General features: G+C 42.3%; 1 protein-coding gene and 1 pseudogene across 2 annotated transcripts; one reads left to right on the plus strand and one right to left on the minus strand.

Annotated features, from left to right (window-relative positions):
* Nucleotides 1–7,028: 7,028 nt before the first annotated feature.
* On the minus strand, nt 7,029–9,305 carry LOC311131039 (procathepsin L-like; annotated as a pseudogene). The gene is made up of 8 exons: nt 9,293–9,305; nt 8,882–9,033; nt 8,557–8,679; nt 8,126–8,290; nt 7,824–8,042; nt 7,544–7,711; nt 7,267–7,372; nt 7,029–7,137 (listed from the first exon to the last, which is right to left on the minus strand). The product of its transcript is annotated as a procathepsin L-like (transcript).
* A 1,518-nt stretch (nt 9,306–10,823) lies between these two features.
* On the plus strand, nt 10,824–18,570 carry LOC311131040 (ankyrin repeat domain-containing protein 29; the record flags this gene model as incomplete). The annotated part of the gene is made up of 10 exons (XM_084163862.1): nt 10,824–10,835; nt 11,792–11,902; nt 14,250–14,348; nt 14,610–14,708; nt 14,887–14,985; nt 17,425–17,523; nt 17,676–17,774; nt 18,024–18,119; nt 18,274–18,372; nt 18,487–18,570. 10 exons carry the CDS (start codon nt 10,824–10,826, stop codon nt 18,568–18,570), a joined length of 897 nt encoding a protein of 298 aa, XP_084019988.1.
* Nucleotides 18,571–18,980: the final 410 nt, after the last annotated feature.

Genomic DNA, 18,980 nt, shown 5'->3' on the forward strand with positions numbered 1-18,980 from the left:
ACCTGAAAAGAGCTGGGACCACAGTCTCAAAGAAAACCATTAGTAACACACTACGCCGTCATGGATTAAAATCCTGCAGCGCACGCAAGGTCCCCCTGCTCAAGCCAGCGCATGTCCAGGCCTGTCTGAAGTTTGCCAATGACCATCTGGATGATCCAGTGGAGGAATGGGAGAAGGTCATGTGGTCTGATGAGACAAAAATAGAGCTTTTTGGTCTAAACTCCACTCGCCGTGTTTGGAGGAAGAAGAAGGATGAGTACCACTCCAAGAACACCATCCCAACCGTGAAGCATGGAGGTGGAAACATCATTCTTTGGGGATGCTTTTCTGCAAAGGGGACAGGACAACTGCACCGTATTGAGGGGAGGATGGACAACGACCCGAAACACACAGCCAGGGCAACTAAGGAGTGGCTCCGTAAGAAGCATCTCAAGGTCCTGGAGTGGCCTAGCCAGTCTCCAGACCTGAACCCAATAGAACATCTTTGGAGGGAGCTGAAAGTCCGTATTGCCCAGCGACAGCCCCGAAACCTGAAGGATCTGGAGAAGGTCTGTATGGAGGAGTGGGCCAAAATCCCTGCTGCAGTGTGTGCAAACCTGGTCAAGACCTACAGGAAACGTATGATCTCTTTAATTGCAAACAAAGGTTTCTGTACCAAATATTAAGTTCTGCTTTTCTGATGTATCAAATACTTATGTCATGCAATAAAATGCAAATTAATTACTTAAAAATCATACAATGTGATTTTCTGGATTTTTGTTTTAGATTCCGTCTCTCACAGTTGAAGTGTACCTATGATAAAAATTACAGACCTCTACATGCTTTGTAAGTAGGAAAACCTGCAAAATCGGCAGTGTATCAAATACTTGTTCTCCCCACTGTATGTGGTAGTAGAGTAGAGGCCTGAGGGCACACACTTAATATGTTGTGAAATCTGTTATGAATGTATTGTAATGTTTATGCACAGGGCATAACTGGCAAAATGTGGACAACTTTCCAATTCCGTACAGTATGGTCTCTTTTATAGATGTTAAAATAAGGTGGTGATCCCTTTTGTTGGTTTTTACTTTATATATGGCTGTTTGTCTATGTTGATGGCATTCTTGAACTTGTACAGACTAAATAATTGGTCATTGATAGTAGACAGTTTGATGGCTTGGGGTAACGCAGCTCCACTGGAGGATAATGAGGGTGAATTAAAACAAAACATAGTGAATTAAAACAAAACTTGGAGAATAAGACTAGTCTGGTCCTGCTGATTACAGACTAGTAAAGTGTACTTCTGTATTCAACAATCTGAGGATGATGCAGAGGCACAAAGCACCTGGGAGGGATAGTAATTGTAATTACAGTGAAGTCATCGGGATAACCGCCCACATAGAAGACCACACTGTTGGTGTCCAGGTTAAGGAGGTTAACTGCTGTGTTGAGCCGGTAACTCTCCTTAGACATTTTGACAGGCTGTGATGTAAAGCTGTGTGTGAGACTGACCTCAGCATCTTACTAAACTTTAGAGAAATAGGAAGCAAATGGGATTACAAGGGAGCGCTTTCCATCATCTGCAAACTGTCATGTCATCAAGCTAGTACCAAATCCAGAATGTTTCCCCAGAGGTGTACCTGTTAAAGACAACCTTGTCAAAAACAGTGGAGTTCACTTTGGTTCTGGTTATGTGGTTGGTGTTCAGCTCATGTACGACTCCACCCAGCTTGTATGCACAGCGGAGTGTGTTATTCTTATAGCCATTCCAATGAAGTCTTTCAATGTATTTGAGTGTCTAAAGAACTGCAACGCTGCTGGGTTTTTCACATTCAACAGTTTCCTGTGTGTATCAAGAATGGTCCACCAGCCAAGGGGCATCCAGCCAACTTGACACAACTGTGGGAAGCATTGAAGTCAACATGGGCCAGCATCCCTGTGGAATGCTTTTGACACCTTGTAGAGTCCATGCCCCAACAAATTGAGGCTGTTCTGGGGGCAATAGGAGGTGCAATTCAATATTAGGAAGGTGTTCCTAATATTTGGTATACTCAGTGTATGATAAAATAATAGAATCTGGAATGTGTTTTATTGAGGGGCATACAATACTCTGTAGTGTGAATTGGCCTCAATCCCATCCATTAACAGGTTCAAAGTGCAAAGCTTTTTTCAACATCATACAGCAAAGCATTTGCCCCATATCATTTAGCAGGTTGGCATTTATTGTCATGAATATTGCCCTCTGCAGAGTGGTCACTAGCTGGCATAGCCACAAAGTCTAAAATATTCAACCTAATCCTAACCTTAACCCTAACCTTAACCACACTGCTAACCCTAATGCCTAACCCTAACCTTAAATTAAGAGCAAAAAGCAAATTTTTGTTCTCATTAATATTTACAATATAGCTAATTTTGACTTTGCAGCTGGCCCATCTAAGGATAAATTGCTCAGTTCTGCCTCCATGACAAGACTCATGACAATAAATGTCGACCTGCTATCATTTCCTGGAAGGATTGAGAATGGGTCAATAGCATGATACATTTTGGTGCAATTCTTGTTTGTAATGTAGCTTTAGTGTCGTTAGAAAAACAAGAATTAGGATGATTACTACACCTTTGAGGTCCTTCTCAGCATTCATGGCCTCTGTCAGTAAGCTTCTTGCACTATTCTTTAGCTCCTCAGACCTGTTGGTCAGACCTTTCTCCTCCACATCCTGAAACATATCAAAGTTCTAGGAGATATGTGAATTTTTTTTGCATGGTATGTTAACTGTATTTTCCATGTCATTGTGAATTTAAAGTTCATGGTGGCTGTAGCATCCGGACCAGTATAATCACCTTCAGAGCTTTTTGGCTGCCTCTTTGGATTTATTGGCAGCCATCTCTGCTTCTTCAATGGCTTTTATTGTGCTGCTGTATGCTCTTGCGCTTTATGCGGCATGCTGCAGGTCAGAGCTGTTGGTGGCATTGTGTACTACCCTACAATAACAAGGAATATAACGCTCACAGTGGTCCATTCAAGCCCACACAAAGGTCCCGACATAGGAAACATCTGTGGGTTATGAAAAAGTAGGCCCCAACCTAAGAACGACCTAACTTTGTCTACCTCCATTTGTAGTTCCATTGCCAGTCTGTTTAGCTCCTCAGCTTTGCTTTAGCGATATCATTCAGCGTCTTGGTGAGATTGGGCTCCGTCTATCTTGGCTGCAAAGTGCTCGTATTCCTGAAAGATTTTAATAACATTTTTAATGTCTCCTTCATTACAAGAGAAAGAAGAATTTCCACTGGAAACTATTTGAATTCATCTGCTTCATACCTTTTTGCGGTCCTTCATAATTTCCAAAAGGTCTGTGATATTCTTCAATTTATCCATGGTCATATGGATGGATTGAATCACATTTCCTCTCCAGCTCATCTCTTAGTTGCTAGTAAATGTTCATATAGAGGGAGAACAGTGATCACCTCAGTCAAACACAACTTGTGCCATGATTTGGAAAAAGGAGGGATTCGTTTTTGTGTTGTATCTGAGATCTACAACATATTTCATAGATGTTATACTTCAGTTTTTGACATTACCATCGGGTCTCTTAGGAAGTCAGTACTGTTGGAGTTGAGGCTCCGTGTCCTGTTCACCAAATCCTCTGCTTGTGCCACAGCCTCTGCCAGATCACTCAACGCAGAGCCCCACGTCATCAGGGACTCATTGGCTACAGCCGTCTCATTGGCTACAGCCTGGTTGTCATCCAATGGAGCTGTCATATTGTTCCTGATGAAGTCCAATACTGAGAGGGACACATGTATTACACTTTGCATCTTGAGTCATATCTATCATACACAATGATTAAGTCAAGAACTTGTGTCACATTGATGTATAGAATTTCTCATTCAATAGAATGCTAATTAAAGTGCTGCCCTGTACTATAAGTGACTTTAGTCTAAGCCAAAAGGCCCAGATCTCACATTTGGGAGCCTTCTCTTGCTCCCTGGCAGCCTCCTTTGTCTGGTTACTGCAGCCAAGATGTCTCATCACATGCACCATGCGCTGCACCTCCTTCATCATCCTGGCCATCTCCTCCACTGCCACATTGATGTTGGGTACACTAGAGTTAGTCTCACTCAGCTGCCGAAGCAGATCTGAGCGGGCAAGACAAGAGGTGGGGATTATCGTGACAATGATGTATCATTATATTATCATAATGAAATACTATGAGTAATAGTTTACCTTCTATATGCATTAAGAGATATTTTGCTTCAGGGATAAGACACTCACGACACCCACAACCGGTCCTCTGGGCAGCATTGCCGTAGTAACCCTCCTTGCAGCGCTCACATCAATCCCCATCAGTATTGTACTGACTGTTCTGGAAAATAAAGTGTTCTCTCTGTTTATCAATGAAGCAGGCTTGTGGAATGTTGGTGGTATGGTTCATGATGTCATAGCACAGTAGTGAGAGGTAATGCAGTCTGGCATGAATGCTAATCTGTGGATATGACTGATATCCATCTGGATCAGCATGGTTTGGAAAAAGCAGAACTAAGCCATACAGTATGTTTACCTAACTGGTGAGTCAGGAATGATCTATCCTGCTGTGTGTGTGTGTATGTACGTGTGTGTGTGTGTGTGAGAGAGAGAGAGTGGTAGAGGTATAGATTAATAGATGGAGAGAGAGAAACCCACCAGACATCTCCCTGTTTGCTCGTCACATTCATTAGACAGTTACAGTTGCAGGGTACACACTGGCCCCTAGGAGGCCTTGTCATCTCTGTAGTATCCAGGGCCACATCTCTGTATGGATGGGAAAAGTCAGATGAGGTAAGGCAGCTTTTTGAATGCAAAAGTGTCTACTCGATAAAGTTCCAATAGAAAATACAGATCAGTTTTTGGACTCATGGGTTTGTGCTTTGCTTCTATGACATCAAAGCAGTATTTATTATAATCCTCAACGTCTCATCTTTCAGAAGACATTGGCTCTTCTCGATTTACAGCATTTCCGTCATTCAGACAACAACAAATGTGCAAAAAGTAGCCCAATTAGTGGGAGGGATGGGGGAATCTTCTTGTTGCGCGCGATGCTCAAGTTTATAATGGCTGTCAGTGAAAACCCATACAGCGCTGTGAAGTGGAGAAACTGAGCTCTGATGTCATGTATAGCATGTTTCAATTTAGGTGCTTATACGGGATGACAGGGGCTCTGAGTGTAACGGAAGGACTACCAAGACTATAGTGCTACGTGTTTCCGCCCGTCCTGACCTTTATGTAGCACATTCTTTAATTGAAGAAGGCTTGGACGGGCGGAAAGAAAGGTACAACAAGACCCTAGTTAGAAGGACATGCACTGTTTGTCTCTACTGTCTTGCTATCCAAAATAATTCATGAAATGTAAATATGGACTTGCCAAGCAACGCATTTTGTGTAAGTCACTCAGACACATTTGTGTTGTGAAAATTCCAGAGGTTTCAATACAAAACCATTGCTTGTTTGAGTTGTAAATCAAGGTGTGGTATATTGTACGACTAAATCAACACATGACCAAAGAACAATGGGGATCACTTGAGGACACACCACCTGAACAGGAAAGTATCAAATGTGCTGTCGTCTGGACCATTTGGTCCCTTTAGAGAGGAATCAATAAATATTTTTCAAATTTTAATAATAATAATTATTATCATTATTATTTAAATTTTTAAGGCTGATCTGTCTCTGTTTGTGTACCCTGTGTGTAACACATGAATACATATATTTTTGTTGTTCAACACTTTCTTACTTAAACCTCTACTTGTAGTATGTGGACATACTCCATTAATATTTGCAATTAGCAGGCTTTTTTCAAATTGGTGGACTAACTGTTTTGCATGTCTGCAGTGCAAATCAAACTCAGACAGAAGCCCCTGACAACTATTAACAAATCAGTTACCCAACAACCTTAAACACAAGATCTATAATCTAGTACAGAAATACCCGGGTGATGGCTTCAGCTGACTGGCTGTTGAATGAGGGGTCACAGTACTTCCTGGGGATCCTGGGGAGCCAGGGATCCTTACTGCTCTGTTGGCTCTGTGCCAGATAGTTATACCTACAGTTTGGATGTCTCTGTGGTCCTCTCTGGCCATTTGTGTAGGGGCCAAATAAAGCACACCACAACAATAATCCCCATACTCCTCCAAACCAGCAAAAAGTCCCTTGCGTCATTTTCATACATCTGCAAGACAGCAAATCTACCTCCCACACTGTAGAGGAGCTTGGCTGTGGGAACTATGAGGGTAAATACCTAGGAGCTCCGCCCCCTGCAAAAGCTAGGGCCAGATAGAATGCCCCTATAAAAATAAACTGGCATACCTACAGGAAGACTGAGCATATCAGTATGCTTAGTTTGAGGTTGTTGAGGTTCAAAGATCACCTGGGTACCACTTCCTTTTTTTCAAAGGTGTTTGTGGAGCAGTAAGTTGGCATGGCATAGATCGTAATTGTACTGTGTACCACAGGTCACGTTTCACAGTTGTGAAACTATGTAAGGTGTAAACCTATGAACCAGGTGAATTGAATAACAATATAATACAAGGGAATAAAAGACAAACCAGAGTCTAGCGTTGCTTACAAACTGATTACGTTCCCACGCCTACGTCCCCTCCTGCAGACTGTTTGACATTCTTGCAGATTGAAAGGGCTTTTTCAAGATGCCTCGCTGTGCAAGGAAATACCTTCTTAATTCAACACAAGCAATCAGATACCTTGATGCACAATATCTAGTGCTATATCCAGTCCTGTATTAAACGCTATATCCAAAACATCCAATACTAACATCATAATTCTAGACCAGCCTGCCACAGTCGGTCGAAATCGAAAAACAATCACAGTCAAATGTCAATTCAATTGAGCTATATTCTCCATCACAGTGCAATACAGCCATAGCATTACTCAGAGTGTTACAGTATAGAAGAAAGAATACCTGGCACCATCTCCCCCACAAATAAACCAAATCAATACTTTTTATTAACCTCTGACAACCTATCCACCAAGATGATGTGTTCTGTCTCTGACACTTTATCACCTATATGGTTAATAAAATAGGGTAGAGAGCATAGCTTACGATGCCACAAGTGTTCCTACCATTCCGGATCATTCGTATGTAGCCACCCTCTCCCCATCCATTACCCCAACTGGGAAGAAAAGGAAAACAGGCACAGATTTATATACAACAAATACCCTTCATATACAGGAAACAGTAACCCCATTATAATATTTTGTGAGAATGTAAACCATGTTACTCCCACCTGTGATTCACCCACCTGGTTTTGACGATCCAATAGTCTTGTCCCCCTTCAGAGCCATAGCCAACCAGAAGCACCGCATGACTGAGGTTGTTGGGGTTACAGCTTGGTTCCTCATATATTCCTGTTTGACCAATAATAGCACTGGTTACAATGAGGGAAGCTCAGATAGGGCAAATACATTTTTTAATGGAATCAAAAACGTTAACCTGGACTATCAAAGTTAATATTATGTACAGCCATGGGAAACAAAACACTAAATGTAGCTGTCAAGGTTCAAGGTATGAAGACCAACCTGAACTGTAGAACATGAAGCTTGGGTGATCTGCATCCACAGCGATGGTGATTGGGCCAATGGTTGCCACAGCATCAGTTAGGGCCTGCTCATCTCCAGTGGGTATGAACATATAATCAGTGATCCTGGCAACTGACTGACTGCTTTCTTGAAACAGGGCTGGGTATCCTAGAAATACAGAAAAGTGTCTCACCCCTTGTACTTCTTAAATCATATGTTGCTATTAACATTATGTAACGTTGATCTACATGGACAGGGATGTCCCCAGTCAGACTCTTACCACTGATGTGTAGGGGTAGGTGTCTGTGGACTGAAGCCTATTCTGAACCACATAATCATAGGCATTAGCCATCCAGGCCCTGCAGCCATAGGTGCCATAGGGCTTGGAGCAGTCCACAAGGTTCTGCCCACTCAAGGATACCAGCTGACCTGTCCTCTTGAACATTTGTCCTTCAATGGCCCCCGTAGTGCTAAAGGCCCAGCAGGAGCCACAATAGCCCTGTGAGGAGAAATCAAAAGAAATCAAACTTCCTAGTTTGCACTGACGTTCTACTTCCAGAAGTTTCTAAAGAAAAGCCTCACCTGGTCTTTGACCTCAGTGACATAGCCCGTGGCTCTGTAGTCGACGGTAACAGCCCCTAACTTCCGAGCACTGGCACAAAGCTTTCGAGCTGATGCATCCTTCCCCTTTCTCTTTATTTTGCTATTTATCATGGCACCTTGCAAATGTGTGTATTCTTGCCTTGTCTACGCATGGAAGAGAGAAATTCCAAAGTGATTTAGTTTGAAATTTATAAAATAATCAATGGAAAATAAACGTTTCAATACACTAAAATTAGAACAATCTCTCATAATGTATACAAATGGACAGAAATTAGAACAGAAAGAGGAATGTTGCAGCTCTCAGACATTTGGAAATTGCTCAAAGTGGATCATGATAAGTAAGACATAGAAGTACCTTGGACTATAACATCCTGTACTAAACAGAAGTGAAGATGAGGATGATCACTTACCAGGTCCCCATATTTATTAATGGCCATGGTGAACATCCTCGTCCCTCTGAGGAAACGGTTATTATTCTCATCAATCACCCTCATGTTGTCCTCCCAAATGGCCTTCCTCTCAATGTCATCCCGCTTCAGAATGAACTAACAAATAAAGTAGTTGATTATTGTGAAGGTGTGTGTCTGGGAGGGAGGGAATGAATTCTTGAATGTTTACAATGTGTCTTCATGTAGGCCTATATGCAGTTAAGTAGCCTAATCCTACAGTAACTATTGAGGTGTGTTTGTGAATGCAATCTGAGTCTATGAGTACGTGTATAAAATAACATCTAACCTTCTCATCGTAGGACACACCGTTGCTCCTCTTCCATGTTTGCCACTCTGATGGCCCCTGCACCTCCTCATCCGAGTCTGACGCCACGTGGAGAGGATCAGACAGGAGTATAGAGAGTAGCACAGCTCTCCCCGTGAGGCTGGCCCATTGGACTGGAGGGATGGATGATCAGAGTATAGTATTTCACCAAATGTGTTCTGTTGTAAATGACTTTGCTGCAATTTATACCATTCTGGAGAGAGAATTATATGGAAACACTATAAATGCGCTGAGATTCTGAATGTAATGTTATAAAATTAATGCAATCAAGTTAGGAAATGAGACTAAATTAATTTCAATAGCCTGGCACCACCTGCTGGAAAGTTGGGCTGTCTTGTCTTCATGTTCTGAGACTAATTCCACACTCCATACCGTGACCGGTCATCACCCCCTCTTTTATTGCCTGAGATGAAGGATGTGCTCCCCTCGGGGCTGTCTGAATCCCATCACCTACACACAAGAGGGAGGTGCCAACAGGGGAGAGAAAACCCCTTAATAGACAATCCCAGGTCACAGAGTGTAAACACAGTATGTCACTATTCAAAGTAGCATACATCAGAGTTTTTTGACACTCCTCACATCAATATCTTAGCGGTGCTAAGAAGATATGCTAGCATAAATACAGCCCATCTACCTGCCAATTATAAGCTTACAACTAAATAGTAATCAAACAGCTTCTCCTACACAGGCTATCTGCAATTAAACAGATAAAACAACACCTCATGGCACAACGCAAACTGTCAAGAGAGACATACACAAACACACACGCATACACACTCTAACACACACACTTTACACACACACACACACATTGAAGTATTGTAGTATTGCACATTTTTATTGTACATTTGTAATAATAGAGTAATAATGTAATCATGTCTTGTATGATTTATTGTTTTATTTATGATGTAGGCTGTTGTTGTGTTTTGTTGTGATGTAATTGTTTTTATCCTGTTTGGACCCCAGGAATGGTAGCTGATGCCTTGGTAGCAGGCTAGCAGCTAATGGAGATCCTAGTAAATACTAAAACATTATGCACCCCGATATTTTGGTATCAGGCTGTGCTGTTGTGTAGGCCCAGGCACCCATTGCATCATTGAAGCTTGTGCATTATCTTCTGAATGACCAGCATAGCCTGTGAAAACAGTCATGTTTCTTTGTCCCAAAGTTTGTCCCAAACTAATACCTTTGAAACAGCTGTGGCAGCAAAAGCTGCTTAACATGCAGGCATGCAGTGTAGCATGTGCCACAGTACAGACACTACTGTAAAATCCGAGTACAGGGGTGTGGCTGAGGACTGGATGGAGTCAAATAAGGTTATTCAACAAAATGAATGCATTAGCTATTAAGAAAACAGATAATTGGTTACTAGGTAAATAATTAAGTAAACACAGTTCTTTCCTCAAACACAGAATCACAGAATCACCACATTTTAGCAATATGTAGGCCTGTAAATGACTTTTAGCCTATAATCCAGGAAAATAATCCTACACTACCTTGAATAGAACAAAACCTTGTGCCAGGTATAACATAATAGCCTATGTTGCCTCAGTGTAAGCCAACTACTATCCTGGTTTTAATGTCTATGACTACTACCCACAAAATGAAACTGTAACAGAATCAAACCCGATGCATTTGTTTGAACAAACGACTTCAAGGAATTGATTCAGTGAGCAGACAGAGCGCCACACGGAATTGATTCAGTGAGCAGACAGAGCGCCTGTCTGTGTGGCGGGAGCGGCACTGCAGAGGATATACACATGCTGCGTGTTGTTTTTCCTTCAGCGCGCCAACACCCCGGGAGAAGTCACAACAAATAGTCAAAACAAATACGTTTTAGATAGTTATTACAGTAATATAAGGGCATACTCAAGAAAGATGAGTCACGAATGAGGTCTGCAGGATGTCGTTTACGGTAATCTCCACATTTTCCTGATTTTCTGCATAGGCTACTCTAACCAAGTTTGAAATGAAAAGAGAGAAGCCTAATCTACTCACTACGAATGTTAACTTTCTTTGCGGCCATCGCTCCTAATGTGTGTTATGAATAAGCCTACGATGACGAAAATGCGCGTGTAATATGCAGGGGGCTTGCGCGCAATAATTATGTATTTATGGAAATTAGATATGCTGCTTGACCTTCAGTTAGTGGTAATGGTCTTTCCGGACAGAGTCCTACCCTTATGACCTTACTAAAATCAGGTTGTCATGTCACTAGAGTAGAGAGACAGGTGTTGAGGTAGTTCATCATCATCTGGCCATGAGCAGCCTACCACAGCAGATCATGCCCCACCCACGTGCAATATTTGGAAATATCCACCAAAAATGAGTATGTCCACATTTGTATTAACTTTGACATTTTGAACTGTTTGGCCCCAGTCAATCTTACTGTTATTGCAGTAGAGTATTCCATACTTCTTATCTTTCTAACCATATAACTGGACTTAGTCATGATTCCTCATTAGTATTATTTGATTGACACATGATACAATGTATTATTTTGTCTTGTCTGTGTTAGGTTTACCCAGATTTATTTGGACCAACGTTGGTGGGTGGGAGCTAGACTGTTAGAGACCACACACAACCAGACCAGAGACTATACAACCACACCATACCCAATGCAAGAGCATAATCAATGTGCAAAGAGCCTCTGTCCATATTTATTGATATTGATTGTGAACAGGAAGAGCCTGACTGCAACTCATTTGAAATGGTTATGTCTATAACCTCAATTGTCTGATCAATACTAAACAAATTGCATGCCAAATTTGGAATTCTGAGATGATACTGTCGATCTGTTGTCTTTTAGTCTGGTTATAGGTCTGTTATCTGACACTAATGTCAAGTCGATGTTGTATCGTGTGTTTGCAGAAGGAGACGCCCCTGGCTAACGCCGTGTTTTGGGCAGCTCGTAAGGGGAATTTGGCCCTGCTTCAATTACTGCTCAACAGTGGCCGTGTGGATGTCGACTGCGGAGACAGTGTACGGACGCTGCATGCCCTGGTGGCTCAGCTGCACGCTTTACCCATAAACCACCTGTGGTAGGAGAGAAAGAGAGAGCTACAACCCTTCTGTCTGTCTCTCTGTGTGTGTGGATGTACAGTCGTGGTCGAAAGTTTTGAGAATTACACAAATATTAATTTTCACAAAGTCTGCTGCCTCAGTTTTTATGATGGCAATTTGCATATATTTTTTAACATTTTAGTCATTTAGCAGACGCTCTTATCCAGAGCGACTTACAGTTTAGTGAATACATATTTATTTTTTATACTGGCCCCCCGTGGGAATCGAACCCACAACCCTGGCGTTGCAAACGCCATGCTCTATCAACTGAGCTACATCCCTGCCGGCCATTCCCTCCCCTACCCTGGACGACGCTGGGCCAATTGTGCACCGCCCATGAGACTCCCGGTCGCGGCCGGCTGCGACAGAGCCTGGATTCGAACCAGGATCTCTAGTGGCACAGTTAGCACTGCGATGCAGTGCCTTAGACCACTGCGCCACTACAAACATATACTCCAGAATGTTATGAAGAGTGATCAGATGAATTGCAATTAATTGCAAAGTCCCTCTTTGCCATGAAAATGAACTTAATCCCCCAAATACATTTCCACTGCATTTCAGCCCTGCCACAAAATGACCAGCTGACATCATGTCAGTGATTCTCTCGTTAACACAGGTGAGAGTCTTAACGAGGACAAGGCTGGAGATCACTCTGTCATGCTGATTGAGTTAGAATAACAGACTGGAAACTTTAAAAGGAGGGATGTGCTTGAAATAATTGTTCTTCCTCTGTTAACCATGGTTACCTGCAAGGAAACACATGCCGTCATCATTGCTTTGCACAAAAAGGGAAGGATATTGCTTGTAGTAAGATTGCACCTAAATCAACCATTTATCGGATCATCAAGAACTTCAAGGGTTGAGTTTCAATTCCAAGAAAGTCCAGCAAGCGCCAGGACCTACTCCTAAAGTTGATTCAGCTGCGGGATCGGGGCACCACCAGTGCAGAGCTTGCTCAGGAATGGCAGCAGGCAGGTGTGAGTGCATCTGCACGCACAGTGAGGAGAAGACTTTCGGAGGATGGCCTGGTGTCAAGAAGGGCAGCGAGGAAGCCACTTCTCTCCAGGAAAAACATCAGGGACAGACTGATATTGTGCAAAAGGTACAGGGATTGGACTGCTGAGGACTGGGGTAAAGTCATTTTCTCTGATGAATCCCCTTTCCGATTGTTTGGGGAATCCGGAAAAAGCTTGTCCGGAGAAGACAAGGTGAGCGCTACCATCAGTCCTGTGTCATGCCAACAGTAAAGCATCCTGAGACCATTCATGTGTGGGGTTGCTTCTCAGCCAAGGGAGTGGGCTCACTCACAATTTTGCCTAAGAACACAGCCATGAATAAAGAATGGTACCAACACATCCTCAGAGAGCAACTTCTCCCAACCATCCAAGAACAGTTTGGTGATGAACAATGCCTTTTCCAGCATGATGGAGCACTTTGCCATGAGGCAAAAGTGATAACTAAGTGGCTCTGGGAACAAAACATCGACATTTTGGGTCCATGGCCAGGAAACTCCCCAGACCTTAATCCCATTGAGAACTTGTGGTCAATCCTCAAGAGGTGGGTGGACAAACAAAAACCCACAAATTCTAACAAACTCCAAGCATTGATTATGCAAGAATGGGCTGCCATCAGTCAGGATGTGGCCCAGAAGTTAATTGACAGCATGCCAGGGCGGATTGCAGAGGTCTTGAAAAAGATGGGTCAACACTGCAAATATTGACTCTTTGCATAAACTTAATGTAATTGTCAATAAAAGCCTTTGACACTTATGGAATGCTTGTAATTATACTTCAGTATACCATAGTAACATCTGACAGAAATATCTAAAAACACTGAAGCAGCAAACTTTGTGAAGACCAATACTTGTGTCATTCTCAAAACTTTTGACCACGACTGTATATATGTCTTAATAATGTTTTTGTAAGTCCACTCATGTGCTTGCAGTTTCCATGTGTGTCACATCTAATTGTTTATTGTTTTGTGGTATTTGAAATGTAATGTTTTGTTCAGCTACGTTTCAGCAACTTTCTCTAGAGATTATGGCATGTGAATGATTGGAAGGAGCATCAGGCAAGAAGTGTTATTTTGGAGGGGTGTGTGTGCAATTAGATTGTCTGGAGGAGAACCAAAACACTTCCAACACTTTAAAAAACATGTACACCTCCATGTTTCTATCCTGTGCTATCCTAATGACATGTAAAAAAGGATCTGACTGGACTTAAGGACTGAGGTGTTGATTGATTGGGATGCCTTGATCTCTTTCCAGTTTGGCACCACAGCCCTGATGGTGGCGTCCTACAGCGGCAACTATGACTGTGCCAGGGAGCTGATCATGCAGGGAGCTGACATTAACCTGCAGAGAGAGGTACGGTAGATGACCACTTTACTACACCTTGCTGTCATTGTAAGACTTACCTCGGTTTTAGTGCTGCTCGTTGATAAACACTTTTCCATAGAGTACAGTACGGTGACTGAAACGGTCGTTGCATTATTGATGTTGCTTTGAGACAAATGTGGTCAAAGTAGAAAACAATAAGTAGTAAAGATGTTTGAAGCATTGAGAAAATGTGTACCGGTATGTCCATTTAAGGTCTTTCTGACATTTAATGTGTGTTTCTACCCTCAGACAGGCTCCACTGCCCTCTTCTTCGCTTCCCAGCAGGGACACAGTGAAGTAGTGAAGCTCCTCTTTGAATTTGGTGGCTCAACTGAATTCCAGACAAAGGTATGCTGTGTCACCTACTTGGAGACAGTGAGAGAGAGTCAGAGGACATCAGGGGGAGACAGACAGAATATGCTGACAGCAGTGATCCAGAGTGTTTGATGCCTGCTGTGTAAAGTCATATTCCATTGGCCAGTCACTCCAGGATATGTGGCTAATCTGTATTCTCATGGTTTGGCAGGACGGTGGCACAGCCCTCTCTGCAGCCTGTCAGTATGGCCACTCTAAGGTGGTGGACACTCTGCTAAAGAACGGAGCCAATGTTCATGACCAGCTGCATGTGAGCATCCCTAACACCTATCTCACACACACTGTCTGTTCTTTTCCACCCTCCTGCTGCCCTGCAGAACCCCACTGACAATGTCCACTGCTGTAGTCCACAAAACAACAAAATGACACTGGCAAACCCTCTCATGTTACCGCTGAGTCAGACATGAGATGCATTTTGTTTTATGCACTGTTAGGGCTGGGCGATATAGTCAAAATTTCACATCACAATATTTTCTAAATGTTTGATGGTATTTGAGGTTACATTTAGCTAGCTAGCTAGCTGGCTAGTAAGCCAGCTAATTAGCGATTAGCATTAGTGGCTAACACAATTTATTTTAGCCACAACTTGCAAAGAAAATACGAACTAGCTGTTTGCAGACAGTAAGATACACAAACTAACAGTGTAATTATAGAACACTTGTGGATTTATACTAAGAAGTGGAAAGCAGCATCATTGTCACCAACATCTTGTTGCATCTGCAACATTGACCATGCAGACTGTCACTGTAAGTGCAAGTGGTTGTGGCCAGTGTTGCCAACTTAGCAACTTTGTCGCTATATTTAGCGAGTTTTCAGACCCCTCTAGCAACACATTTTCAAAAAAGCGACTAGCGACAAATCCAGCTACTTTTTCTGGTGTTATTGGAGACTTTTGGAGACTCTGACGTGAAAGCACATATCATTCTTACTCTTCTCAACGAGCAGCGGGTGCTTTGTTACCCCCATCCCAAAGCACTCACTGGCGGCCCAGTTCTCGCGCAGCAGTCGCTCCCAGCTGCAGTCAGAGCAGAAGATGTCCAAACTGCAAATGAATTGCGCATGTGGGAAGCCGCTGCTGGCTGATCCCGCCCTTGTAAATGTATGGTGTTCTTTACTCACTTTTTGTCTCTCCCACGACGTTATTCATCTCTCCTACAGCGTCCATCCCAATGACATGCACATGGCCAATTATGCAAATTAGGTGATGATGTCATTTAGTGACTTATAGGACAGCCAATAGCTACTTTCCTTACTGAGGAGTTGGCAACACTGGTTGTGGCTCAAGGTTGAGTGACAGGGGGCAGGGCTTGGTGTGTGTACATTTGCTCTCCTTGAGTGACAGGGGGTGGGGCTTGGTGTGTGTGGAAGGAGAGAGGGAGAGAGAAGACTCAAGTAGAAAACGGAGTACACTATAAAAACTGATATTACACACGGCATAGTGGCGTATCACATTTAACAAATACCGTTATACAAGGTAAAGTCAAAACCCAAACCGGTCCATGCATCAATACCGGTATATAGTAAACTACGGTACACCGGCCAGCCCTATGCACTGCATAGAAATGTTAAGTTGCATCAATTCAAATCTGGTATTAGGAACAAAAGAGGTCAATACACGTCTTCTAAATAGACTAGTATTTTAATTAATGCAAAACCTTCAATGGTAAATATGACGTTCGTATATACGGGCTCCCTGAAATACCTCGCAGGGCAGACAGAGAACTAATCCATTGTTTCAGATTGTTCTTCAAATACTCTTGACAGTTCTCAGTTCCCGCTCTCTGCTGGCCAATCAGAGTAGACGCTGAGCGTGGTTTAGACTTACTCAGCCAATCCGTTGGCGCACAGGCTAGTCCCAGGCCCTTGGCGCATCCCTGTTACCAGGCATACGTTTTTATCATAACAACCTGTCATGGTGAGAAGAGCCAGCTCCCCTAGACACCATTCCTACGTCCAAGGATGGTTCACAGACAACGGTTCACAGACAACAAAGAGGCAGTGTTCGTATCTGTAAGAAATACAAGTCTTATCTGTCCTTCCCCCTAACGTTCTTACATGAATCACAGCCTGTTATGTGAAACAATTTATATCAGTATAGTACAAACCTATGCTTATCATTAATGCATTCCTTCTAAGCTATTCATCCCATACAGATCCAATTATTAGAAAATAGAACCCCACAGAAGGAATTTGACTACTATGTTATATGTTTGTATGAAAATAATAGTAAGGCTTATATTCATTTCAACACAGTAGTGATTCTCTGCTCACTATTAGTTCTGATATTGCTGATTGACAATAGTGTGTTTTGTGCTTCATCAAAATATCAGCCACTGTGTCTCTCCTTTCTATAAGGCAGATAGCCCATCTATGACCAAGTGTTATTAGTCGTATGTATGGGATACGCATGGTATACATCGTCCAACGAAATGCTTACTTCCAGGTTCCTTCTAGACAATACAACAACAATAAGAAATAATAAAATATAAGAATACGAACATAAAGTAAATGGCAGTAGAATTTATAATAAACATTTGAGCATAAGTATAATACAGGAAGACACTATTTATAGTCATACATTGTCATACATAGGATCTGTTGTTCCTATTCATAGGACAAGCCATACAGTGCATCGCTTTGTCATGCAGTTGTTTTGCTGATGTGACATGTTTCTAATATCATGTTTCAGGATGGTGCCACTCCACTCTTCCTTGCTTCCCAGGAGGGTCATGTGACTGTCATACGTCAACTTCTGTCATCTGGAGCCAAAGTTAACCACCCTAGGGAAGTGAGGCCACACTCCCATACAATAATAGAGGACCTCAATAGAGGGACTCACATCTTCATCTCTCCCTCTTCCTCCTTTTATTTGATCTCCATTTCACTTTTCTCCCCTTCTCTTTCTCCTCACCCCCCTCACTCCCCAACCCCACTCTCCAGGATGGCACAGCCCCCCTGTGGATGGCAGCCCAGATGGGACACATTGAAGTAGTTAAGGTTTTACTTCTGCGTGGTGCAGATCGGGATGTTGACAGAAAAGTATGTTGTCCTTTAGCAACCCTGTCGGTACCCAGTGGGTTGACAAAGACAAGATGATTGTCCTCCATCATGTGGTCATCTTTCAAATCCTCTTTCGGGGCTTACGCATATGGAAAATACATTTAAAAAATACATTAATATATTGAATCAAATCATTTATTTAAATGCATTTCTTTGTGTAAGGCTTATTATATATTGAATGGAGTTTTAAAATGTAAATGTATCATGTTTCTTTTGATCTCATTGAAGGATGGGTCAACTGCATTATTCAAGGCAGCTTTCAAAGGACACAACAGTGTCATTGAGGAGCTCCTCAAGTTCTCCCCTTCAATGGGCCTTCTCAAGGTAAGATAGATAGACAGTGATGCTTTCTCTTTGTCGTCTCCTGACTCTGGCCATGAGTATTTTTATTCAAAAGTATATTGTGAAACATTTGCAGTATTTTAGTGATAAGAAACCGCTGTTAGTTACAAGTGTCTTAACTGTTCAATTTTTCCAGAATGGTTCCACAGCCCTCCACGCTGCTGTCATGGGTGGCAATCATAAAAGTGTAAACCTTCTGCTCGGGGCAAATGCAGACCCCACACTACCCAACAAGGTAAATCACTGTAGTGTGAACTAGGGGTAAGAAGGAAAGCAGAGGAGAAGGATGCATTTCAGGACATCTTTCAGGAGGATCATTTTGTCATGACTGGTTATGTTTTCTTTGCAGAACAATGAACTGCCAGCAGATCTTACAAAGAGCGATCGCATCCTGAGGGCTCTGCGACTGCAAATCTTAAATGGAAGTAGTTGATGACAACCCTAGTTGTCCATGGTTAGACCATGACTGCAAACCTTAGACTATGGTTGTTTTATGGAGAGAAATGCACTGAGGGCTCCGAACAACAGAAAACAAACCAACAGGATTCAGTCACACTCAACAACAATATTAATATGGTGCTTGCTTTCAATTGCAGCTTCAGACAATGTTATTTGGAGTAACCATAACTGGACATAGCTAAGAGAATGGTTCAATATGTAGCCTACTACAAAAATGCATCCGTTTGTGCCAATAGTTATTTTGCCATGTGCATCCTTACCTTTAAGGTGTTGTTATAACTTTGCTGTATAGTTTCTGTTTCTATAATGTTTTATCCCTGGTGCTGTAATATTTCTAAATATTTTGCTTTTTTTTTCTGCCATTTTAATAAATGTAAACTGTAA

Source organism: Coregonus lavaretus (genome assembly GCF_964263955.1).
Source record: "Coregonus lavaretus genome assembly, chromosome: 6".
Taxonomy (NCBI): Eukaryota; Metazoa; Chordata; class Actinopteri; order Salmoniformes; family Salmonidae; genus Coregonus; species Coregonus lavaretus.